This window comes from Melopsittacus undulatus, chromosome 5, assembly GCF_012275295.1.
Source record: "Melopsittacus undulatus isolate bMelUnd1 chromosome 5, bMelUnd1.mat.Z, whole genome shotgun sequence".
NCBI classification, from domain to species: domain Eukaryota; kingdom Metazoa; phylum Chordata; class Aves; order Psittaciformes; family Psittaculidae; genus Melopsittacus; species Melopsittacus undulatus.
The window spans coordinates 61,548,788-61,576,305 of NC_047531.1; the positions used below are offsets into that span (position 1 = coordinate 61,548,788).

Consider the following 27,518-nt stretch of genomic DNA (forward strand, 5'->3'; position numbering starts at 1 on the left):
GTGAGTTACATGAACAGACAGTGAGCTGGTGTTGTGGTTTAAGCCCAGTCAGTAACTCAGGACCACCACTCACTCACTCTTTCCCTTTCTTCCCTCCCCTGCTTCAAGAGGGATGGGGAAGAGAATTGAAAGAAGGTAAATACCATGGGTTGATATAAGAACAGTCCAATAACTAAGCTACCATACAAAACTAATACTACTACCACTAACAATAATAATGATAAAAAAATAACAAGAGAATATAAAACTAAAAGGGGAAGGAAAAAAACCCAATAAACACAAGTGATACACAATTGCTCACCACCCGCCAAACGATACCCAGCCCGACCTGAGCCTCAGTCTGGGCCTCCCGAGTAACTCCCCCCAGTTTCTGTACTGGGCATGACGTGCTGTGGTACGGAATACCCCTTCGGCTAGTTTGGGTCGGGTGTCCTGTCTCTGCTTCCTCCCAGCTTCCAGTGCTTCTCCTTACTGGCAGAGCATGAGACTGAAAAGTCCTTGGTCAGAGTAAACATTGCTTGGCAACAACTAAAAACATCAGTGTGTTATCAGCACTGTTCCCAGATTAATGTCAAAACCAGCACTGCACCACCTACTAGGAAGGAGGAAATTAACTGCTATAGCTGAACCCAGGACATCCATATCACCAGTAAAGTTTTGTTGTTTTTTTTTAATCACAGAATCATTAGGGTTTGAAAGGACCTTTGGAGATCAGACAACCCAACCCCCCTGACAAGGCAGGACCACGTAGAGCAGGTTGCAGAGGAATGCTTCCAGGTGGGTTCTGAATGTCTCCAGAGAGGGAGATGCCACAACCTCCCTGGGCAGCCTGTTCCTGTGCTCTGCTACCTTCAATTTAAAGAAGTTCTTTCTCATGTTGAAGTGAAACTTCTTGTGTTTTAGTTTATGGCCATTGCTCCTTATCTTGTTGCTGGGCAGCACTGAAAGGAGTCTGGCACCATCCTCCCAGCACCCGCCTTTGAGATACTTAGGTGCATTAATGAGATCCTCCCTCAGGCCCAGCTCCTGCAATCTCTCCTTGTAAGAAAATGCTCCGAAGACCTGATCATCATTGTGGCCCTCTGCTGGACCCTTTCCAGTAGCTCCTTGTCTGTCTTGTACTGAAGAGACCAGAACTGGACGCTGTACTCCAGATGTGGCCTCACCAGGGTCATAGAATCATAGAATGGTTTGGGCTGGAAAGGAACTTAAGATCATCTAATTCCAACCCCCCGCCATGATGCCCAAGGCTGTGTCCAACCTGGCCTTGAACACTACCAAAAATGAAGCATCTAGCACTTCTTTGGGCAGCCTGTTCAGTGCCTTACCACCCTCACAGTAAAGAACTTCTTCCTTATATCTAACCTGAATTTCCCCTGTTTAAGTTTAAATGCATTACCCCTTGTCCTACTGCTACAGTCCCTGAAAAAGAGTCCTTCTCTGGTATCCCTGTAGTCCCTCTTCTGATACTAGAAGGTTGCTATGAGATCCCCATGCAGCCTTCTCTTCTCCAGGCTCAACATACCCATATTACTACTGCCACTAATAATAATAATAATAAGGGATACCCCTTTGGCTAGTTTGGATCAGGTGTCCTGTCTCTGCATGCTCCTGGCTTCCCTTGTCCCTCCTCACTGGCAAAGCATAAGAGACTGGAAAGTCCTTGATTGGGGTAAGCATTATTTTGCAGCAACTAAAACATTGGTGTGTTATCAGCATTGTTCTCAGACAACGCTGAAAACACAGCACTGCACCAGCTACTAAGAAGAAAAATAACTGTTACAACTGAATCCAGGAAAGGTGGATTGAGAACTGGCTGAATGGCAGAGTTCAGAGGGCTGTGATCAGTGGAGTAGGATCCCGTTGGAAGCCTGTAGTCAGTGGTGTTCCCCAGAGACTGATACTGGACCCAGTCTTGTTCAACTTGTTTATCAACGACCTGGATGAAGGGCTAGAATGTACCCTCAGCAAGTTTGCCAATAATGCGAACCTGGGGTGAGTGGCTGATACATCTGAAGGCTTTGGTGCCATTCAGCGGGACCTCAATAGACTGGAGATTTGGACTGAGGTTCTCAATGACTTCTTTGCCTCAGTCTTCCCCAGCAAGTGCTCCAGCCCCACCACTGAAGTCTTAGAAAGCAGATGGAAGGAGTGTGAGAATGAAGACCTTAGGCCTGCTGCAGGAGAGGATGAGGTCTGTGATCATCTTAGGAACCTGAACATGCACAAGTCCATTGGACTTGATGAAATCCACAGGTCCTGAAGGAGATGGCAAATGTAGTTGCTAGGCACTGTCTATCATATGTGAAAAATCATGGCAGTCAGGTGAAGTTCCTGAAGACTGGAAAATGGGAAATATAACCCCATATTCAAGAAGGGGAAAATGGAAGAACAAGGGAACTACAGACAAGTCAGTCCTGTGCCTGGCAGGATCACGGAACAGATTCTCCTGGAAACCATGCTAATGCACATGAAAAATGAAGTGGTTGGTGACAGCCAATATGGCTTCACCAAAGCCAAATCCTGCCTGACTAATTTGCTGGCCTCCTATGATTAGGCTGCAGAACTGATCGATAGGGGCAAGACAGCTGACATTGTCCACCAGGACTTGTACAAAGTGTTTGACACTGTCCTACATGACATCCATGTCTCTAAACTGGAGAGACATAAATTTGATGGATGGATGACTTGATGGATAAAGAACTGGCTGGATGGCCACACACACAGAGTTGCAATCGATGGTTCAAGCAGAGACTGGTAACAAGCAGTGTCCCCCAGGTGCCGGTATTGGGACCAATCCTGTTCAACGTCTTTATCAGTGACATGGACAGTGAGATTGAGGACACTCTCAGCAATTTTGATGACAACTGTAAGCGTGGTTGTGGTATGGTTGATATGCTGGAGGGAAGGGATGGGATTCAGAGGGACCAGGACACGCTTGAGAGGTGGCCAATGCCAACCTCGTGAACTTCAACAAAGCGAAGTGCAAGCTCCTGCACCCGGGTTGGGGAAATACCAGGCAAAGCTACAGGTTGGGCAAAGAAGTGATTCAGAGCAGCCCTGCAGAGAAGGACATGGGGGTCTTGGTCGATGAGAAACTGAACATGAGCCAGCTCAGTGTGTGCTTGCAGCCCAGAAAACCAACCATATCCTGGGCTGCATCAAAAGGAGTGTGACCAGCCAAAGGAGGTGATCCTGCCCCTCTCCTCTGCTCTTGTGAGACCCCACTTGGAGTATTGTGTGCAGTTCTGGTGTCCTCAACATAAAAAAATCATAGAGCTGTTGAGCAAGTCCAGTGGAGGGCCACGAGGATAAGCAGGCTGGAGCACCTCACATGTGAAGCCAGGCTGAAAAACTGGGTTTGTTAAGCCTCCAGAAGAGAAGGCTGCATGTGGACCTCATAGTAAGGAAGACTGATGGGGCTCTGGAAATCTGTCAAGAGTCAGCCATGATGCAGATAAGCATGATACGGTTGATATAATTTACTCCTTTTGAAAAAAACTATTTTGATAGAATCCATCATCAAAAACTCTTAAATTAGCTAAGCTCTCATGCAGTATGGGGGAAAGACCTCCTGTGAATAAGGAACAAAACAGGAGACAGAAATCGAAGGGTAAAATAAAAGTGACGGCTTTATCAGCAAGCACCTCAAGGACCTGTTCTGCAGACAAGGAAAAAAAAAAGTCAAATAAATAGGAAAGAACACAGTAGAAAATGACAACACAAGACTACTAAGGAGCAAAGAAGAAGATAATTTAGATATTTAAATATTTAAAACTATAGATAATTATTTGGAGTTGTTTACATTTCCTTTTACAACATGAAATACTCTTTCAACTACCTTTTGTTAGCAAGTAGGACTAAATGTTAAATCAAGATCACATGGTTTATTCAGGCTCTGGAAACATTTATACATCTCCAAAACAAATTCTTGTAGGGCTTGGTCTATGATGATAACTGTGGGAGCTAATTTATTTTTATAGACTGTTGCTAAAGCACTGGTGGACTAAAAATAAATTCTGTCAAACAATGATACTGTATTCTCAATCTATAACAAACAAATACTTTCTATAGAACATCCAAATCAAGAGAGTGAAAATCAAGAGTGAAAAAAGAGTGTTATTTCTTAAAAATAATAAATAAGGACTTGGTAAAGATAGGATTCAGAAATATGTAGAGCTATTAAGACACTGGGGGAGGTAAGGCATGAATGTTTTAACAGCCTTTGTTTTGAATGATACATAGCATACATGTAATGTTCACTAGTTAAGAAAAGTTACACTGTAGTGTAATTTTCTAGATTGGCTGTAGGCTTTTTGTAGTAATGTTTTGACAGACTGTGCACACTTGGTGGATTTTGCCCTTCTAAACTTTTCAACTTGAGGGCTTTTCTGAATAAATCGATTTCACTTGCTCTGCTCTTCTGAAGCTCAGAGCCTATATGTCAACAGCTGCTAACTTAGCTGCTCTTGAGGTATCACATATAACCCTACAATGATCTCTAATAAATGGTCTCTACTTGTATCTTAAAAATTCACTCTCACTTGAGATTTAACATTACAGAAGCCTTCCTTGTGAACTCGTCTTCAGTGTGGCCAGTTTTATTATTTAGACTGAAAATGGCTTCTCTAGAATTTTTCATTTTTCTATTTTACTTTATTTATTTTGCAATTTTAAGTATTTCCAAGAAAACTACTGTTAAGTCACTGGACCTAAACTTTTCATTTGAAAACTGCTAGGATCTGTTATCTGTTATCTCCCTGTATTCTTAGTCAAAGCAATCAAAACCGCAAAGCAAAATTTCCAGTTGACTATTGTTTGTATGAATGCAATTAAAAGCTTTTTTTTTATTTTCTTTTTTTCTCCCTGAAATTCATTACAGAAATTAATTCCAAAACTTCAGGGAGTGTTTCAGGCTCTATCAGCTGAAACACTATTGATTCTACAGAGTAAAATCTGAAAAGGATAGAAAAATTAAAAATATCTAATTGGCAGAACAAAATACTGTTATATCATCTTCATTACACACACATCTGACAACTCCAGAACCCCAATGACATCTTCCTACTCCCTCCCATCTAGTTGCTTTAAGATGAAGATTCTCTTGGGCACTGCTTCTTGCTGCCCGCACAGCCAAGAACAGTTCACTTTGCTCTGATGGTCAAAGCGTAAACTCATTGAGAGAGTTTACTCATCAGAGTGCACAACTCTCCAACTGGTATCAACATGTAACACCATTTAAAAGTCATCCACCAAAATGGTGAATGCATTCAACTAAAGGAAAATCAGGTCTGTACAACTGTGCTCTCCCTCTCATACATGCATCTAATTCTACCAGTGTCAGTAGCCTTCACTATTGCATTGCTTTTTTACTAATTTTTTGCTGCAGTTCAGATTACATAGTGCTAAACAAAGCATGGTGAGGAGAAGATACAATCCACAGTTCTCTTGATATCACTGAGGTCACCTGAACAGAACATAATACATCATCAATGCAAAACCCAATCTTCTCAGTGAATCAAAATCCACACTCAAGATCGGCTTCTAGAAAGGAAGACCAAGCAATATGAAGACTGCATCAAATACTCACATTATTTGGAAGTGGGAGCAAGGTAAGGTTTTTCCCTTGTTTCTAAATGTCTTGGTATGGTAATAGCATAGGGAAAAAAATCAAAACACAAACAAAATGAAACAAAACAAAAAAACCTCAAAACAAACAAAAAACCCCACAAAAAACCCAGACAGGCACGAATTCGATGGCAACAGATCACTGAAAAATACAAATATATTTTATATACTATTTTACATTAATCCTCAACTGTAAGTGATGATCAAAGCAAAATACCAGTTAAGTAAGAACTGTATGGAACACCCATAAGTCTATTAGTCACCTGAATGATTCCAATAGACCATACCTTTTAAAACATGGCTTTACCAGCACAGAAAGACATGGTCTATGTACTATCACCATAATGGATTATGGATACTTTGCTAAGATCTTACAGATCAAGTGAGGTAGGTCAGTTTCTCAGCTGTTCCTATCCATATTACCAGTTGCACAAACTATTTGTGGCTATTTCACATCCACGGTCCACTAAACCCTTTAACCACTGCTTCTCTTTCTCCTCTGAAAAGAAACAGAACTGAAATACTCTGGGTGCTAACACTGAGTATATTAGAAAGGTATCTTGCAGCTGAAGCTGCAACAAAGATGAATAAAAGGAAGACTATTCACTGAAAGGCTGGAAGAAAAAGAAATCATTATTTAAAACAGTTAGTATGTACAACATGCTGTTTATCAAGAGATAAAGAGATTAGACAGATTTATACTTTATACTCACTTTATACTGAGCCCTATAACATGTGATAAGCATCACCTGTAGGCCAAAAGGCACAATCCATAAAACAGATTAGATATTCTGAAACTAAGAACATTCAGTGCCTCGCAGTCATTAGTTCAAGGCAGAATACACCATACTAGGAAATTCAGAAACACAATAAGACCTTGAATGTGTTTTGCCACTATAAAAAGCTCAGTTCTTTCATATTAAGTGGCTTTTCAGAATTACAGTTGTTATAAATCCCATATGGAAGACCATTTTTATTAGAAGATCTTAAGAGTAAGTTTGACATCAGCAGTGAAGACTAAGAGAAGAGGCAAGCTTTGGAAAAACTGCCTCAACTAAGACTGCCTAGTGCTTCCTACTGTAACACCACCTCTTCAGTTCTAACAACTTCAGCAAGCCATAATTGTTCAGACTAAAATTTTCCACACTGTACTTTTGCCAATTTTGAGAGACATTTTTTCGAGTACTTTTAGTCTCTTCCAAGAAAAAGACTAGGGAAAAAAACATACTGCTCTTTATAGATTAATGAATTCCACCTTTCCAACAGCCCACTAACACTTCAGAAGAGATAGGTTACTGAGTACAAATCTTTGCCAACCTTGAACTCTTTGCCAACCTTGAACCCTTTGCCAACCTTTGCTTCCTTAATTTGGCCAAGATCAAGCCTTGGTACATACTGCTAATTTATGTATGCAGAAGAAATTTTGATTTTAACAACACATTGATCACCTTATGCAAGCACTATGCAGGAGACAGGGAAGCCATGCATGGGGGACATAAATGACTATAGGCAGAGTGAAAGATGCACGAATGAAAAGCCAACATGAAAACAGAATTAGTAATTGCTAGCTGGGCACAGGAGGAGGGAAAAAGGGTAGTAAAGTTTGGCTGGTAAAGAAGGGATAGAAAAGCAACAGAAGGAATTTTACCTTGGAGAAAATGCAGGGAGGGAAACAAGCCAAGTCTGTGCATTCCCCTCAAGGACTGGAATGAAACCCAAAATTGCTGTCTAGCAGACAAATGGTGAGACTAAGTATCTGCAGAATTGTAAGTAATACATCCTATTTTCCTGTGGACCACAGAGAATATAACTATATACTACCCTGCTAAAATAATACCCTTAAGTCAGACTACAGAGGTCTGTTGCACTGGAAGTTATCTATCCTGATAAAGAACAACATTTGTTTTTTTTTCAACATATTTTTCAAAAAAGAAAAAGCCCTAGGAATTTACAAATATTAAAACTAGTTAAAGAAAAATCAAAGACTGCAAAACCAAGTGTTGAAAGTCTTTGCAATTTTAATTAGGCTTTTCTCTGCATGCATTTTATGAAGAGTTTTTGAAAACACGAACACATAAAATACTAAATGGAAAAATGTCATTGTTTGAATGTAACTGTCCATGTCTTGAAACTAACTCAATATTGTTTATGGTTATCCTCTTTTAATGTCTTTGCCTATGGAGTTCTGGCAGAGAAGGCATCCCACAAAGCTGGCATGAACTAGAGGAATATGGGGGAACAACAGGAATCTATGTTACAGATTACACTGTCATCACTCTTGTACCTTTATTAAACAAAGACTTTAGTCCCTTTAAGTTCTACCATGACCCAAATGTCTTCTATAGCCTTCTGACATCTCCCCACTGTCTTACTCCTTCACAGAGGTAAAGCAACCTCACTCCCAATGCAATATCAGAAAAGAACAAGTCTGCAATATTTAGGAAACAAACCCACATATGACTAATATTCAGTCATTCCTTACCTCATTTGGTGGAATGACAGCAAATGGTTGGATGACAGCTGCCAGTGGAATACGAGCCTGTTTGGCCATATCTGAAGACAACGGGAAGCAGTAGGTAGTACATCGGATGTAACGAGGGCTGGCATGGCCTAGAACACCCAACACAGCATGCAGAATGAAAGGCTGTTAAAAGGAATCTGTCTGCCTCACACATAAAGCAGAAGAATCAAAACCAAAACATAAACAAAAAAGTACGTAAGTACACCTTTCTTTTTCTCCCATGCAAGCATCTACCAATCTCTCTGCTTTATGTATATGTCAGTCCATTGCCCCACCCTGTGGGTAAATCTTTTCTTGCTGTTTGAGTTTAAAGCAGACATTTAAACATATCAAGAAAAAAAATCCACAATTATTTGCGATAAGAATCTCAATAGAGATTAGCTTGAAACATATAATATCTAAGATCTTGAAAGAAAATAATAGGGGTGAAAACCCCAGTGGAAATGTCAGCACTTTATATAAACAAATGCTGCAGACTGATACCTACTGTTAAGACTGCTCTAATGAGCTAGCTCTGATTCAGAAAATAGTGTATCTGTGTTAACATCACTATGCTCATTTATCTTGAAAAATACCATATGCTAAAATCACTATATCACTATGCGGCACACTTGGCTCAGTTTCCTCTGTGAGAAACCGTGCTAGGCACAGAATAGCAACATTTCAGAAATCTGCTTCCTTATGCTTCTTTTTTAAACATCAAGCTGTAGCTCTGCTCAGTTTCTTGAAAGGAATTTATTTCTTTGTTCACCAAAACTGCATTACTCCACTCCCAGATAATGCCAAAAATATCTTGATGTGTTTGTGTATTTTATACGGTTTACCCAAACACTGATAAATTAATGTTGGACTAAATGATATCATCAGTTTAATCTGTATTAAAATATCAAGTCTGCTGTCAAGAGCATCACATGAAATATTGTACCTTCCAGGCTCTAAGCAGAGACAAAGGCAGACACATTGGCCAAAGGAAAAAAAAAGTCAACTAGATAGCTTGTATGCTGCCCCCTATCACTTGAATAGAATTTCTTATAATTCACATCTTAAAAGGTAACAGTGCTAGCCTCATTGCTTATTCTAGTGTCCACCTTTTAAAATTTCAGAAGAAACCAGAAAGCATTTTTAACTGGAAGTTTAAAACCTTGAAAATTTTTAACTTAGAAGATTTGTCTTAGCTATTCATATTATTTTAAAGGTCAGGAAGGGTAGAGGAGTTGTTAACCCAAAGCATAAGAAACCAAACTCCCACTTCCCCATCCCTGTTCTCTTCCCCCACGTCTTTTTCTTTAAAGGGAGTTGCCCATTTCATGTCTGATTTAGACTAAGTAGCATCATTTTCAGATGACAAATTTGAGAATTTAGGTGGGTTTGTTTGGTTGGGTTTTTTTCTTCAAAATTAATTTGATTTCACCTAGAAATACTCCCAAATGAGTAACAAGGACAGTTACCTTGGTCATGGATTACGCAGTCTGTGGTGACAAGAGGAGGAACCTGTCCTCTTGCGTTTGTAGCATAGATCTGCCCTCCTCTAGAAGCCTTATCATTTTCAATTACTTGAATCTGATTAATAAGAAGCAAGGACAGTATGAGTGGACAGTGCTACAAAGCTATCACAATTCAGGCTTCTGAGACACTTAACTAGGAAACTATACACGCAGCTGAGCTGAGTTATATTTATAACTTATTTACAACTGCAGTTGCCTGTTGGAACTCAGGGGTAAAACTATACATTGGGATGGATAAGACATATACAGTTAACAGATGAGTTATTTGGAGTAAGCATACCGAATGCTAGGACAGACCTTTTCAGGAAAGGCTGGCAACAAATTGAGGACAGTGATGGTGTAAATAAGTCTTTCTTACTGATTATGGCCTTCTATTTTCCCAGATCAAACTGAAGTGCAAAGTTGCTTGATCTTACTCAAATGCCACATATACCAGGCTATCTTTTGTATGACCATAGCTGTGGCAGCTGCTGCTCTCCATAAATGAATGTACAGGTAACTGATCAGTTTGCAATGGCGGGAGGGACTAGCCCTCATTCCTCCTGCGTAGGTTCCATTCACAGGGTGGTTAAGAAATAAACAATATTGTAAATCACCTTCCTAGCTGAGCTGTATTTCAGGACTGCCATTTAGAAAGCAGCAATTTAAACCCCTGAAAAAAGCCTTTCTGGCCATCAGGTAGTATTTCAACACTGGAATTCAGGGGTTTCATTCTATAGGTCAGACTACCTTGTTGTGAGCTTCCTCTTACAAAGTAAAGGAGAGCAATCACATAATTTTTTATTAAAATGAGGCAGCTCTGATCATGTACATATTTACTCTGGTTGAAGCCTAGTTTATAGCAATATACAATGCCATGCCATGAAATGCTCATGAAGCTGGTTTTACTTCTGAACAAATTCCTCTCCCATACACTTCTTCCCCCTGTCCTTTCTGCACAGTCCCTTAACCCTGTTTAAGTCTGATACTTTTCAGGATATAACTGAAGTTCAATAAGGCTGCACTTTGTTTCACACCATAAACCAGATCACTGAGATGATACCGTTATTCCTCTTCTTCCCTCAAAGAAGCTGTCTTTTCAGAAATCTGGTTTAGAGTATAGCTGAACAGCTGTAAGAGGCAAGAGGAATGAAGCAATTTCTGAAACTAGCTTTGCCACTGCTGCTGGTATCCCATGGAATTGTATCTTTATACTGCACATGAATTTCTAATAATAGGAAGTTCAGAAGCCTCTGTTGGAAAGCAAACAGAGAAGAAAACCAAAATTAGTTGCATAGAATCTATTGATCATTGTCAAAGAGGTATTTCCTAACACACTGGAAAAAATCAGGGGTTTGTAATATTTTTTTCCCCAATGAAATTTTTGTATTGCAATTTAAATATACAATACATTCCTTACAGAGTTTGTTACATCTTCTGTTTGATTACTTTTCCCTGCCTTGTATACCTATTGCTAATTCTTGCTTTAGAAGGAAAAAGGTTTTGAACTAAAAAGGTCCACTGGCTGAAAAAAGCAAACCATTTTCAGAATTAGCTTTGCAGTGGATCAAGGTACCATGGTATTATGCATTTAACTGACCTAAATACATCATTGCTCTTGGAAATAACTGTCGACAAAGCCAGTATGCTGGTTTTCATAGATCTTTTCAGAGCATGTATCAGCCTCTAACATACATAAAAAAATATAAAACAATAATGGCTCAGATAAGAAGAAAATTTATCTGGCAATGCTACTGTAATTACATAATGTAAATATAACAAGAGAAATATACATGTTTATATTAGTTACTCATTCTGAATTAACTTTATGTCCTTTACAGACCTTGATCCAGATCATGTTTCTTTTAAACATGTCATTTTGATCCTCTCTGTGCTGCTTATATAAACCTTTTAACCTATTTTAACACTGCTGTAACAGTCAAGGCTGTTTATTCTACATGCATAATTGAAACAAGACAGCAGTTCATGCTTTCATGCCAGACCTCCTTCTCCACCTTTTTTTTGTCTTGACTAGACAAGATTGTATTACCCTTCTTATCCAAAAAACACCATACTGAACAACTAGGAATGACTGACCTATTAAGGACATTTGTTAATTACACAAACACTTATTTTATTTTTTTCATACCAAGGCTTTTAGTTACATTTAACTTGAAAATTACTTTTAAAGAAGGAAACTGCAATTGTCATATTAACCACTAAGTGATTATCTGCAAGCATTTTCTCAACATTTTGGGGATTTTACATCAAAGCCATCACTGGATAAAACAAAAAATCTTTCCTAGAAGGACAAAAGAATATCACAGAGCTGCTCCCTATAGACAGTGTCAGGGCTTTTACACAAATGCTTTTTCCTCATCTTTTTTGAACTTGTATACTTTCCTGTACAACAATGCTGCCTCAGCAGAGAAATGGAAGATTCCTTCACCCAGACTAGCTTACAGTGCAGTGGTTAATATATTTCTCTAAGCAGAAAGTTCTAGGTCAAATCTGCAGGATACAGCCTGCTTCAAGACTCCCAGCTCTCTGAGGACCTTTCCAACCAGCTTGGATGATAGGCAGAACAAGTGTGAGGGCGCATCAAAAAGTGTTTTCCCCACGAGTTCAGTGCTTTCTATTTCAATCAGCTGTTCAGTGAAGTTTAGACTTCTTTATTTAAGATAGACAGACTGTTGTGGTTTAAAACAAAACTGCGCAGCTCATTACTCACTCCCCCCCCCTTGCTCCCCCAACTACTGGAGAGTTAGGAAGGAGAATCCAAAGAATGTAGCCCCCACGGATTGAGATATGCAGTTTAATAGCTAAGGCATAACACAAATTACTACTGCTACTGCTACTACAAATAATAATGATAAAGCCAATAACAAGTGAAGAGAATACAACACCTCACCAGCCACCGACCCATAACTCAACCCGCCCTGCCTGACCAAGCACCGACCGATACCTCCTCCATCCCCCCAGAGCTCCAGCCCTTCTGGGTCTCTCCCGGTTACATCCTGGGTATGATGTGCTATGGTATGGAATACCTCTCTGGCTAGCCTGGGTCAGGTGTCCTGTCTCTCTTTCCTCCCGGTCTCCCCTCCTCCCTGGCAGACCATGAGCTCAGAAAAGGCCTTGGACAAACCAAACACCCGAGCAGTAACTCAAAACATACTTGCTATCAGCAACAATTCTCAGCCCGAAAGTCAAAACACAGCACTGCACCAGCTATCAAGAAGGAGAAAAATGACTGCTACTGCTCAAACCAAGACACAGACACAACCATAACCTAGTTTTCTCTAACACCATTCTAAGAGTCACTTTCTCATTAGTACATTTTCAGGTGTGCTTCAACAGCTGGAGCCTCTTCAACCTGTATGAAGCTTAAGCATTAAGTATATTTGAAGCTACTGAAATCTACAAGGCTGCAACAGCTAGAAGGACACTAAAGCAAATTATTCTAGTTGCCTGGAAAACTCACGAAATCAAAGAGTGAAGAGCCTTTTGAGCATGAGACTTCTCACCATTTCCATTTTGAGTTCTTGTACCTGTATTCTGCACAAATCCTGCTTTACATCTGTTACAAGTTTAAGGCTTCAAACTTTCCAGAGTGAAAGCGAAAGGTGATTAGTTGCAATGAATGCAAGTAATCCTTCAGTACTGCTCATCTTAGTATTGATTGACTGACTGATTGATGGCTTGGCTTTGCAAGCTAAGATTTGGGAAGGGCTTTACACACGCTTACTGCAAGCAGGATGACCAAGGGCATGTGGGATATGCAAATAGGATTGGAAAAAAAGAGTGCTTAGGCAATCAGGAAGTGTGCTGAGCAATCTCGAGCTACCCATGCTCTGGTGAGCCTGCATGCAATGTTAGATCTGCAGCTTCCCATGTACCTTGTCACCTGCCATTTCGACCTTTGCCTGTCCATACCGACAAGTGAGAGCAATCCCTTCCAGCCTGAGCAGTGGATGTTTTAGGTGAGGGCAGCTTGCACAGAACTGGCCCCACCCTTTACACCTGAGGTTTAACTGCCAGGCCTAGCAAGCTAGGATGGTGACAGCAAAGTCCTCTGGTCGTAGGTTTTGTAAGAGTGTCCTTCTCTTAGATGGAAGACTATACAAGGCTAGACAAGCTCCATCAGCCCGGGTTTGAAGATAGGAGTTTTCCTTCTATGAGGAAAGCCTGTCTTTGCTAACAAAGATTCAGGTAGGGCTTTAACCAACACATTTTGAACAAGACTGTCATCTCCGGGGTCAATCTCAAGCGACCGATGACACAACAGGACAATATCAAGCGTCTAGGTGGGATTCTGACTTAGAAGCATTCAGTCATCAGCCTGCAGCTGGTAGCCTTGTGCCAGTGGCTCCTCAGCCAAGCACATGCACCAGAGGTCTCAGCCTGGGGTTCCTCTCGTACGGAGCAGGATTAATATTGCAACAACACATCCTCAGTAGGGTAAAACTAACCTGTCTCATGATGGTTTAAGAATCCATTTGACAATTCCTATTAACTATGTCCCATGTTAGATAAAGTTATAAAGGCTCTTAAGTACTAAAACTACCATTATGCACTAATTCATCCAAAACTGACAGCACACAGTACAAAATTGCATAACATTAAGAACATGCAATATTAGAACAGATCTTGTGAATGAAGCCATGTAAGTGCAATTTTATGTTCAAAAAAACCACAAACCAAACAAAAAACCACAAAAATAAAAACAAAAAAACCCAACAAACAAAACCCCACCAACTAAAACAAATACAATATTAGCATTGTCATTCTTTTATCTTAAATGCAGCAGAAATTTACTTTCATAAAAACAATAGTGCCACATTACTTACTGGGCTGGGAATAGAGTCAGGATCAAGCTTCTTCTGCTGTGGGCCTGAGAGATGTGCTGGACCCCCAGAAAAAGCACCAGGATAAGACAGTTGAGACCCTGCCATCTGAGGACCACAGTTTGCTGCAGAGTTACAAATGACAATTCATTTATCATAGAATAGTTAGGATTGGAAAGGACCTCAAGATCATCCAGTTCCAACCCCCCTGCCATGGGCAGGGACACCACACACTAAACCACATCGCTCAAGGCTCTGTCCTACCTGGCCTTGAACATCACCAGGGATGCAGCATTCACAACCCCCCTGGGCAATCCATTCCAGTGCCTCACCACCCTCACAGTAAAGAATTTCTTCCTTAGATCTAACCTAAACTTCCCCTGTTTAAGTTTTAACCCGTTACCCCTTGTCCTGTCACTACTGTCCCCAATGAAGAGTCCCTCCCCAGCATCTTCATAGGCCCTCTTCAGACACTGGAAGGCTCCTATGAGGTCTCCACACAGCCTTCTCTTCTCCAGGCTAGAACAGCCCCAACTCTCTCAGTCTATCTTCATATGGGAGGTGCTCCAGGCCCCTGATCATCCTTGTGGCCCTCCTCTGGACTTGTTCCAACAGTTCCATGTCCTTTTTATGTTGAGGACACCAGAACTGTACACAATGCTCCAAGCGAGATCTCACAAGAGCAGAGTAGAGGGACAGGATCACCTCCTTTGACCTGCTGGTTATGCTTCTTTTGATGCAGCCCAGGATACAGTTGGCTTTCTGGGCTGCAAGTGCACACAGCCAGATCATGTTAAGTTTCTCATTGACCAACACCCCCATGTCCTTCTCTGCAGGGCGGCTCTGAATCTCTTCTCCACCCAACATGAAGCTGTGCCTGGGATTGCCCCAACCCAGGTGCTTAAGTTGCATTATCAATTTTTAATAATATATTTTGCTATACAGTTCATTCTCACTCAGCTAAATGCAACTTCTCCTTCCCTTCTGTTTTCAGTATGTAAAAGAAAAGGATCACATTAGCTCATATGTACAGTCTGTTTTAAAGGCAAGTGTAGGACTTCGGTTCCAACGTTTGCAGGTAGATGTCAAGCAAGATAGTAGAGATTACCACAGCTGCTCAAAGCAGACCATTACATTAGTGAGAATCTCTCCCCTAACATCAGTCAATGCAAACTGGTCTAGTTAGCTGGCTTTTAGTTGTCAAAATAACTATTTTCCTCATCTATGTTAGGTGAAATAACTGCATTCAGTTACAGTTCTTAATTGCTGTAAAGCATTTTTCAAAGCTTCTTATGACAGACAACACCTTAAGACAGAGAGCAACCTGTATCTTTACAAAATATAAGAAAAACACCTTTGTTTAATATGTTATGACTTTAACCAAAGAATTCTGTTCCTGGTCCAAATTCATCTCCTTTTTCTTGTTACAGTCTGAACAGGGTGCTAAACATTTCAGCAAAAGCATGGTCTACCTTGAATGTACTGACTGACAATGCAAATCTTTCCATACTACAACAAGGTTACTAAATTTTCATTTTTCCAGTTCAGCAGAACATCAACCATGAATGGTTACAATTACACTAGTGATTCTCCATGTGTGTTTTGCTTTCAATTACATAAGCATCCTCCCTTACATTGCTGAGGATGATATCCAGGTCCTGAAGCCTGTGCTGAAAGCTGCTGCAAGTTAGGATTTGGGGAGACAGGTCCAGGGATTCCATCTTGTCTGGCTATAGGAGGCAACGATGGTTGAGCACAAAGGCCATTAAGATTATTTGCTGGTGGAGGAACCTGTGATCCAGGTGGTAAAGCAACTTGCTGCTGGGCTGGTGGAGGTGATAGTTGACCCTGAAAAGATGCTGGATGCCCAGAAGACGTAAGGCTTGGAGTAGCACCAGGACCTGAACAAGAAACTACATCAGCTTAGTCAGAACCAAAAACCTACTACCAACTCTATGTGGAAGGTGTTCTGCTTTTTCTTAGTACATTTACAACATCTAAGCAGTACTGTATCCAACACTAACAATGCTGCATTATGGGAATTCAGAATCCCTGTTCACATAACAAATCTGACCTCGTAGTTTAACTCTGAACTGATTCAGACCTTCAATTTTATTTCTTTTGGCTCTATTTTCAATAAAATCCTGCAGCTGGGGTGCATGGGGAAAGAGAAGGGAAGCCAGCCTCTGCAATTCGTGATGAGAATACACATAAATCACAATTTGTTTTTGAAATAATATTTAATTTCATAATTCAAAACAACATTCTTTTTGCTTAATAAAATAACAAATTTCTCTTATGTGGCATGTTTTTGTTAGTTGAAATGCAAATGGCAGACATGACATGTTTGATGGAAGATAAATCCATTAATTTTATCTTGTTTACAACCATCTCTGGTTTTGATTCTAAAAGATGAAACATGTGGGAATTATTTTGAGCACATTGCTGAGGAACAGTTTGTTGGTGATAAGATCCAGATTCCAATTAGAATCGAGGACCCTGAAAATACAGACAGGGGGTGTTTTGAGAGTTACAATCTGTAAATATTTATTACTTTACAAAACCTACATTTTTTAGTCATATTTCCCCCTTAAAGCCTACGGTAACATAATTTTCAAGAAAGCTAAACCAGTAACTAAAATTAGGCTTGAAGCAAAAGAGCCAATGTATTAATATACAAATATTGAAATGCATCTCCTGTCAGAAATGTTAACTGGAAAAAAAACAAATTAATCACAGGTACTTGCTGGTACAAACATCACTCCAGTAGCTTTACAAGCTGTGAATTTCAGCATTCTGTCAAGTTAGACCAAGTCAGACTTACAGCTAAGGAAAAATCAGAAGAACAAAACCCAACACAGAAGCAAAGTTGTAAAGAATCTATGTCTTCAGTGGTCTGAAGGGTATGTCAGCCTTCCATAATGAGCAAGAATGTTATACTTTACATAGTTATTGCTGAAGGCAATATAATGAAGGCAGGAAAAAAGAAGTATTTTGCTCTAAATAATATGAATTACTGTATGTGAAGTGCTCTACAGGTGGTGCACCACATTTCATCCTGTATAAAAAGGTCTGAATTAATTGTGCAAATGCAGTTCAGTACATCAAGGTGAATCAGAATCTAACATAATCTAAGGTGAAGAACATCTAAGTTTTCACAAGCAATCATACAAACAGAAGGTCAAATCCATGATAGTTATACAGGTTTCTTTCTAGTCAAGTAACCAACTCATAAACAGGGTAGGGACAGCGAACTTCTATCAGTGCAGCCTGCACTGAGAAGTCCACCTTCACACATATCCTACAAAGATATTGACCACCATAATTTCCACTCTTTTTAAATAAAATGGCAAATTTCATCAGGAAGTACTCAGGAAAAGCAAACATAACCAGAGTGTTAGTAGTGGGAAGTGATTTACATGGAAGAATCACATGATCCCGTCTTTACCTCATGGCTTAGGTTTGAGATGTTTTAACCTCAAAATAAATGCAAATAAATTTAGATTAAAAACTGAACTAGACATTGGGACAAAAAAAGAATAAGATGATAGGAAAAAGCCAATTAAATCACATAAAACTGATTACCGTAGCTATTTATCTGCATACTGTCGAGCTTGTTAGCAAGTTGTGTTGTAGATGAAGTGGATGTCGTATTTGGGTAGGCTGGTTGTGACTGATGACTGTAGGGAGTATAGGAAAGTCTTGAGTTGCATGGAGGTGGAGGGCCTTGAAACCTAAGGGGAAAAATTATTGCAGTTATGCAAAAGAGTAAATCAACCAATCAGTGGGTGGTGCTGAAACAACTAATTAGGACAGCCAAACCCTTAAGAGAGCTGGCTCACATTCTGCTCAGAACTTGAACTAAAATAGTCATGAAGCACACAGAATTGTACACTTGTTTAAAAAAAAAACAAAACCAAGATGTACATGCTTATTTGCATACTTGTTATAAACAAAGAAGAGCAAGCATGCTATGGCAAAGAGACAGTGGTAATTAGCTACATGAAAGCCTGAAGATTAAGAAACACAAGCTTCTGAACATACTGCAGTACTGCATCCCTTTTCCATGCTTATAAAAGAGGACTGCCTACCAGGGAGGGGTAAGAAGATTAGGAGAAAAATCTGTGAAGAGAAGAAAATTAAGTGAGAAACTGTTAAGAAGTTCCCTCTAGTAGAAGAAAAAAGATGCAGGTAGGGAAAGATTGCTTCACAATTATCAGATATGGAAAAACATGAATGCAAGAAAAAGAATGAAGAAAAGAAAGTAGTAACTCACATGTGGCATATAAAAATATGTCCTACCAGACTATATTGCTCTGGAAAAATAAGAACTCAGGCTATCTCCCAGGGAAGATCTACATTGATTTTGCTAGGAGTACTTCTAAAACTGAGGAGGGGCCTATCCATTTCAAGAGAATTAGAATTAACATGAAATTTTGATGAGGAAATTTCCTCGCCTAAAACAGTGGCATTTAGCAATTTGAGAATAAAACAAGATTAGGAGAAAAACAGTAGTGTGCATCTGTCAGGGCACTGACTGGAAGCTGGGAAAAAGAATCAGTATTTCTCTGGACTGGTAGTGTCATTCTGACTCTGGCCACCTTGTCTTTTCATCTTCAGGACACCAACCACTTTTCCCCATGCACATTGTCTTCCACAACTGATCATCAGTCTCCTTGGGTCCTCCTTTACACAGTGATAACACAGAGCCAACAAACAGGATTTCCTATTTTGATAACCAATAAAATACACATGGGTATTTTGAACATTAATAACTACACAACTAAAAAGCACAAAAGCAGATTAATACTTCAACCAACTAAAAAAAGTATGTTGTTAACCGTTGTCAAGTTCACTAAAACTAAAATTGCTGATGGTATGCAAACTAATTTTGCCACTCCTGGGAGGTGAGCAAAATAATTAATATTTGAGAGAATTAAATACAAGAGCTAAGCATATTCACCCACTTACAACTACCTGCAACATAACCACTGTGATATTGTTTTGAAGCAATAGGTCTAAGATCAAGAAAGAAGACTAAAAAAAACCACAATGCATGATAAAGAGCTTTCTGTCAAATGGAATTTAATGAGATTACAGATCACACTGCAGGATCTGGCAGTTTAACACAAGGAACCAAACTAGAAGATCCAGTTTAGAACTGGAGTAAGTCAGAACTACTGAAGATTAAAGGGATGCCATATTTAAATGTCAGTGAAGCAGCCAAAGAGAGGTAACAGCAGTCAAATAGCTTAGATCTCATGTATTAATTCTTGAAAGTCACCTATGTAATTGTTGCCCTGGTGTACTGGGCCCATTCTGAAAGCTGGTCTGGCTGAATTGATGTGTACCAGGTGGTGGAGACCCAACAGAAGCTGAGGATCCAAAAGGCACAGTTGATTTTGGCACACCTGGAAAAGAAGATGAACTTTTACATATGAACCCTGTAAGAAAGCACAAGATAGCTAAGAAATATAAGTGTATGGCCCTGCTCTAACAATAAGAATACCAGCTCTAGGTGGCACTGACTAAGCAGGGGGGTTGTAACAGATGACCTCCACAGATTCCTTTCAACCTCACTGATTCTGTGTTAACAAATGACTGATTTCTGGTCAGCTAGAGAAGCAGATAAGAAAAAGACCATAGTAAAAAGGAAGCAAACAGTAGTTGGTGACTTTTCAGCAGAAGAACCCAAGAGGAACCATAAGAAGCAAGAATGAACAAACAGACTGTCATGGTTTAAACCCAGCCACACAGCTCATTCACTTCCCTCCTTCCTCACCCAACTCTCGGAGAGTTGGGGAAGAGAATCAGAAGAATGTAGCTCCCACGGGTTGAGATAAGAACAGTTTAATAACTAAAGCATAACACGAATCACTACTGCTACTACAATAATAATAATAATAAAGGAAATAACAAGTGAAGAGAATACGACACCTCACCACCCGTCAACCGGTAACTCATCCCACCCCTCCTGATCGATACCTCCTCCAACCCCACAGAGAACTAGCCCTTCCAGGTAACTCTCCATTACATCCTAGGCATGACGTGCTATAGAACACATTTTTAGCTAGCTTGGGTCAGGTGTCCTGTCTGTGCTTCCTCCCTGGCAGAGCATGAGACTCAGAAAGTCCTTGGCCAGATCAAACATTTGAGCAGTAACTAAAAACATTGGTGTTATCAGCTCTGTTCCCAGGCCAAAAGTCAAAACACAGTGCTGCACCAGCTACCAAGAAGGAGTAAAAATGACTGCTACTGCTGAACCCAGGACACAGACCCTCCAATTCAATCTGGGATAGAGGTAATTCACTGTCACTCAGTTATCTTTACAAATAGAATCAAGAGGTTCCTTTGATTTCAGAGACCTTAGTCAGAAAGAAAACTTGGAACAATCTTTACAAGGTGACTATGAAGAGACTATTACTTATGCAAACAGCAGTGCTGAATAAACATGCTTTTCAACCTGTACTTTTTAATGTATTTTCCTCTAAATTAACATAAAAAATTGTTTGGTATCAAAAGTGGTATTTTTCCCAAGTATTCTAATAAGCCAATTATCACAAGCAGTTCTATCTTTTTACTATATTCAGCATTGGATTAAGGCAGCACAACTCCTGCTGTCTTTAATAAGAAGTTTTAAAGAAACTGGATAAACCTTGTTTTTTCTGTTTTCATGAGAACAAAAGAATTGAGGACACCACAGACTATTCGAAAAACCTCAATACACTTGGATACTTACTTTTATCATCTCACTACTCCACCATCTCAAATAAATTTTAATGTAACTTATAACTTGAATGTTACTAAAATTTTTACAAATACATGTTTTCAGCTGCCTTAGAGAATATTTTGGACATCTTTCCTATTTTAACTAATTTCCCCCCTTGACACCAGGTAAAACATTGAGATGGCCCCTCTTCCTGCCTCCTTATATGGGTCATATGTATTAGTACACTTAGAGGGAAGAGAAAACCTTACCCTTTTAGATATTTTAGACAGCCCCAACTCACTAGTCTAGTATGCTTTACTGAAATCAGATCAGCATATCTGACTGACAGTAACAAAGACTTGAATTCCATACTTTCAAATTATTATTTTTGTAAGCTTCCACCACCATATACTCATATATTATATTTCCTGAAAGATCTGAAGCCACATATTGCAAGTTGAAATTAATGAAGAGCAAAGGAGAGACAAGGACAGCCAACAAAACAAGACAATGTATCTGTTGGATGTCAATACCATTATCTGTAGCATGATTACGCTTGTAGAAATAAAGCAAATATTTTCTTTGCTTGTGCCCAGTGTGCTCTTCCTCATAGAAAGTAACTGTCTCCTAAATGGTTAGAAAGCAAATGGTCTCCATTTACCATGCATTATCCAAATACACCACCCAGTAAGCAAGCTCAAGCAGGAGAACATCAGCTCACTCTCATAGGCAAGTTTGTGCTCAACAATACAGTAGGACAAAGGTCTCTTGTAAAGAATACAACCCGTTTCTGAGAGCATGCTTGCCATTAACACATACGAATTGAGAAACATTTCTCTATTCCCAGAAATCACTTGTTTGTATTTATCTGTATTCTGTATTACTCATAATACAGGATTAAGTGTTGGTGTCTATTGCATCCTGGACAGCAAAATTAACACATGAAGGCTTTACCATGCATCTTACATCAACATCTGAGCATCAACAACAACACAGATAAAGGTAGTGCAGGAAACCCTTGCAGCAGCAGCAGTGTAAAACTGAACATTCTGTGTTCACACAATAAGAAAAAGAGATGCAAAATGCCTCTATAGAAAAGTAGACTCCGAAAACACACATAAGCCAAATTCATACCTGGTTGAGGTGCTGAGCAGGAGGAGTTAGGGTCCCCATAATGCCCATAATGAAGTGAAGAATTAGGTGGTCCAAAACCTGAAGAAAAGCCTCCTATTCCTGTCTGGGATTGGGAATATGAAGGAGCTGCAACATAACCCTGTTGACTCATGATCACAATATTCTCATTCCAAATACTGGGTCCTCTTTAAAAATCTGCAAAACAGAAAGTGACATCAGCTATTACTCTTCAAGCGTTTTAAAAGGCTGTGAACTGTATTCACACACAAAAAAACCCAAAAGACATCTGATGGGGGGAAAAAAAAAGGGACCTGGAAGTCAGGGGAAACTAGTGGTTTTCCTTGCTTACTTACTGCTTGCTTGCTTAGCTTCCTCAGCACTACCACATACTGCATTAATTTAAACAAATCACTGAATTTATCTGAATGGTACTCACCTCTCCCAGGCCCATGAGAGAAAAAACTGTAAGCAATAGCTGTGCAGGTGGAAAAAAAAGCCAAAGGAAAGTCTCAACCTGTTCTCAAAACAGCCTTCTTGGTTAACAAGACAAATACAGGAAGAATAAAAATAACGTTTAAACAGAGAGGGTTCATGCTTCCAGCTGTACTTTCTTCCTCCCTCCAGCCACATCAGAAAAGATGTGGCAGTGTGCACTTCAGTTGTCCCGAAAGACAGAAAGTCAGCATTAAATAACCTACAAAATTACAAAGACACAAATACATATTATATCCATGTAACTGAAGAAATTTTCAATTTGGGGCATGTGTGACAGCCAATGCCTTTAGCTGCAACAGCATTCAGGGGAAATGACTTCCTCCACTGGTTACTAACTCACACATGCACCAAAAAAAAAAAAAATCTTGCCACGTCAAGCTTCCCACAGAGTGGATAAACACACAGAGGTTGTGAGGAAGAGACAGGAATGCCTACCATAAGCAAAATTATTTAAGTTATTCAACATGGTTCCAGATTCTATTTAACATTAAACATATTTAATTCCTTCTCAAGGTATGTATATATACCAACACACAATAAAAATAGTTTGCAGGCAGCAGCCAAAATATCATTTGAAACTGAACACCTAGGGTTTTAGCTATCAGGCTCTAACAAGAGACCTACGGATTCACTCTGGAAACTGGGTAAGAAAGATCAGAGGATCTGCTAAACCCAGACCTTTCCCTGGGCTTTTTTACTACACGAGTCACTACACAGAAGGCGGTGTAAACCTTATTCTTCCTCTTTCTGTACACTGGTTTACCTTGCACCCCCCAGACTGAGAAACAACAATAATGCACACACGTCACAATTTAATTTACCCCTGTGACAGAATCGGTTGTCATCTTTTTGTGTCTCAGAGGATTACTATACCTATGTAATGTTCTACTGCACTGATATCTCTATGAAGATGTAAACTCCACTATACACACATATACAACAGTCAAAAAAAGAGGCACACATTCTTGGCCATCATAAGAACTATTAACTTATTTCTTAAGAGAAACTGTGCCTGGTAGCAAGCATATCATCAAAGAAGAGGTGTTGTGCCTCCTCAAGGCATGCTTTTGGCAAACCGTCTTTGGGGTGTGTGCATCTATGTACACACACATACATACAACATGTAATATAGCTACACACATGACATTTCATGTACCTTTTAATAACACATTCTGGAATAAGCTGTCAAGACACATACTTAAATTTACTCCAACTCAGGACAAAAGCTGCATTTAGCTAACATTCCCGCCCCCATTAACCAAGAATTTTCAGTCACTATAGCATCGCAATAAGTCTCGCTACCTGGTGGGTCACACCACTACGCTCCTCGCGGGACTCCTGCCCGCCGAGCCGGCTTTCAGGGGCAGCGTCCCACACACGCGAGTTCCTCGCCCTATTCAGGTACGGTGCAGCCCTCCCACCTTCCTGCTGCTGATACAGACCCCCCACACTCCCGCATGGCGGCCCCCGACCGTTCCCGCGGCCACTCACCCCAGCGCCGCGCCGCACCGCCGGCACGGCCCGATCCCCCCCTCTGCACCCGGAGGAGCACACTCGATGCGCGTCCCCTCAAGCTCTGGCGGCGGGCCGCGAGACGCGCGTGGCTGTTAGGGCTGTTACCTGGGAGCCGCGAGCCTCAGCTCCGGGACACTTACCCAACTGCCACGTCTGAGCCTGGCCGCGCGCCTCTGTCTCTTCCCACCCACCACCCTCCCGCCCCGTTCCGGCCCGCGCCCGGCCTCGCCGGCTGCGCCTGCGCACTGCCGGCAGCGATGCCGTGGTCGCAGGGCGCGAGGAGAGCTCGGAGGACGGGTGCGCACCCCTGACCGGCCCCGGTTCCGACCCCGGCCACCGTGGTGCAGCCGCCGCATTTGCAATGTGCGCGACGCCGCCTGTGGCTGCAGCGGCGGAGGGCTCGGGAAAAAGTTCGCTGGGGGTTGCAGTGGCGCCCAAGGAGGAAGACAAGGAGCAGCTTGATTACATCGGCTAGAAACCTAAACAGGTAGTACATGCAGCCTATAGCTGTTACCATTAATTCATTTTTCCTTCTACATTAGGGGTGAAATTTCTCTTTAAACACTGAAACGTCCTAAAAATATGATTTTTTTTTCTTCTGTATCCCTTAAAACCACATTTTTATCTGTGGCAATATATTTATATATATGTAAAATTATGCCACTTGAATATCTACAGCAAAACGTGACACAGGTACGTTACCTGTTTGCATGCCCTAGTTTCAGTTATTGTTCAAATACATTTATAAATACTACCTTGGTTACAAGACAGAGTCAATGTTTTCCTAAGTGACAAAGTAGAAATATAGGAGTAACATGCAAAAGATGTATTGGTGAGGTGACACTTCTAGTCAAAAACCAAATGTTCACTGTGGTGTTAAAGAAAAAAACCCACACAAAAAAATAAGAAAAGTGGATTAGCAGAGGATTAGTAACAAGACGATAAGCTCAAAAACAGCTTCATAACTCGTATTTTATATATAATTCATATGGAATTTATGCTTCATGGGCTTTCTTATACTTTGAGTATTTGTTATACACCTGTAATAAAGCTTTTGAAAGTAGTAAAGAGTTTTACATGGTGCTAAATCTCAGTAACGGCTACCTCATAAAAGACTGCCAAAAGCATTCATTACTACGCAAAATAGTTCTGAAAGAAACAAAGTGTCTTTGAAGCAGATGTCAAAATGAAGGGACACGGGCATTCTTTACATGAAAGACTCTCAAGAAGCCTTAGCAAGCAACATAACGTGGGAAGAACAAGTCTTGAGCTATCTTCATTCTTGCTATCCAGAGCTGGATTCACCACCAAATAATAAAAACTGGAGCCAATACTGTTGGATGTATCAGAGAAAATCTAAAGCCTTTCAAATGTCTCAAAACTGTCCAATCAGAATGGAAAATTTAGTCCACAAGGTGATAAGCATCAGTTAAACTGGAAGTAGTTTTGACTGCAGAGTATCAGTGACTCTTCTTTCATAAGCAGGATTCAAAACAATGCCTTTCAGCACTGCTGTGCTGTAGTTTCACCCATTGTTCCTATCTCTTGCTGGTTATATGGACACATACAATTATCTTAAGCTATGCAAAATTCTTTCAAAATACCATACCACTGAGGAAAATAATGGCTTTAAGTCTGGACATTCCCTATGTTTTTGTGGAGACAGGCAGTTCACTGTCCCACCAGTCCTGTTGTGTCTGGCTGGTAGCTATTAACAGTAAGCAGCTGTGGATAATTCAGCACTCAAGAACCATGCACTTACTTGGCTGCTGCTTACTATCAGATTTCTCTTTTCTGAAATCAGCTCTAGTGAAACTGAAAGAGGGGATCAACAAAAGATAGCAAGGACATGTTATAGCATTCTCGTTTCTTCCCCTGTTTCAGGCCACTCCAGAAATGGATGGAGATGCCTTTTTTTGAGGCTGCACCTTCACTTCCATTGTCCTTCAGCCTGGCACACAGAAAAAAGGCATCCATAAGATCACGGTGTGGCTCTTCTGAAGCTACAAGTAGTAATTATCTACAGTTTCTACGTAAAACATTAATTTACGGTTTTCAATTTCAGAAATGGAGAAACAGATTTAAGTGCATTCCTGGTCTTTAAAGTAATTTCATAAAAATGAGATTTCTGGATTGCTAAACTGCAGTCACCTAATTTTAATTATATGATCTTAATTAAACTGTATAATAAAATTTGAGAATTAGACTGGTGTATTCTCTATTACCATCAGCAATAATGAAGATATTGTAGATTAAATTACCTCTAACAATCAGTTTATCCTGAAGTTGTACCTATGCAATGCTGCTCAAAACTAATGTAATTCCATGTAATTCAGACCCAATTTGGAGTTAGTACCAGTGAAGTTAATAGTAGACTTTGTCTACATCTATATGCTTTTTCTAATGTACATTTAAAAAATAGCAAATGCCCTGCCTATAAAAATCTTCACTTTTAAAGTTCCCACTAAAATTTATGCTGTTAGTTCTGAAACAAAGAGAATGCATAGTCATCCATTAGCCTGGAAGACTGCTGGATACAGAACCAATACAGGCTCTGTAGAAGGCTAACTTAAATCTTCCAGGAGAGCAATATATATATATTTTATTATGATTATTATTTTAATCATTTGGGATTGATCTGTTCCCTGATGTTGCTTCTGGGGTCTGTAAAAGCCCTTCATGGACAAACTGTGCAGAACTCCAGGTCTCTATCTCATAGCACATTGCATTAAAACAACATGTGATTCCAGGAACACTAAATCCAAACCTAACCTTTTGTCGTGGTTTAAACCCAGCCACTGACTCTCCCCTTTCCTCCCCAGCTCCCGGAGAGTTGGGGAGGATAATCAAAAGAATATAGCTCCCACGGACTGAGATAAGAACAGTTTAATAACTAAGGTATAACACAAATCACTACTGCTACTAAATAATAATAATAATAATAATAATAAAGGAAATAAGTTAAGAGAATACAACACCTCACCACCCGCCGACCAATACCTCACCCCACCCCACCTGACCAAGAGCCAACCAACCAATACCTCCTCAACCCCCCCCCCCCCTTCCCCCCCTAGAGAACTAGCCCTTCTGGGTAACTCCCCCAATTTATACAGTGGGCATGACGTGCTGTCATACAGAGTAAAACTTCAAACTGGTACAACTTTATTTCTTAGATTAGGGTTAACTGC

At 40.2% G+C, this 27,518-nt stretch overlaps 1 protein-coding gene across 4 annotated transcripts in view; it reads right to left on the reverse strand.

Annotated features, from left to right (window-relative positions):
• Nucleotides 1-27,518, reverse strand: part of SEC24D (SEC24 homolog D, COPII coat complex component) — a 220,628-nt gene that overhangs the window by 37,655 nt on the left and 155,455 nt on the right. Inside the window, exons 1-8 of one of the 4 annotated variants that reach the window (XM_031044726.2) lie at nt 24,471-24,519; nt 22,321-22,515; nt 19,762-19,888; nt 18,063-18,211; nt 16,112-16,390; nt 14,481-14,602; nt 9,598-9,709; nt 8,111-8,238 (exon numbers count right to left, since the gene is read on the reverse strand). In XM_031044726.2, the coding sequence (XP_030900586.1) occupies nt 8,111-8,238; nt 9,598-9,709; nt 14,481-14,602; nt 16,112-16,390; nt 18,063-18,211; nt 19,762-19,888; nt 22,321-22,471 (1,068 nt within the window). In that variant the 5' untranslated portion in view covers nt 22,472-22,515; nt 24,471-24,519. Of the gene's footprint in view, nt 1-8,110; nt 8,239-9,597; nt 9,710-14,480; nt 14,603-16,111; nt 16,391-18,062; nt 18,212-19,761; nt 19,889-22,320; nt 22,516-24,306; nt 24,441-24,470; nt 24,520-27,518 lie in introns of those variants that run through there. The other 3 variants (XM_031044727.2, XM_005144138.3, XM_031044728.2) reach the window with 3 other exon arrangements.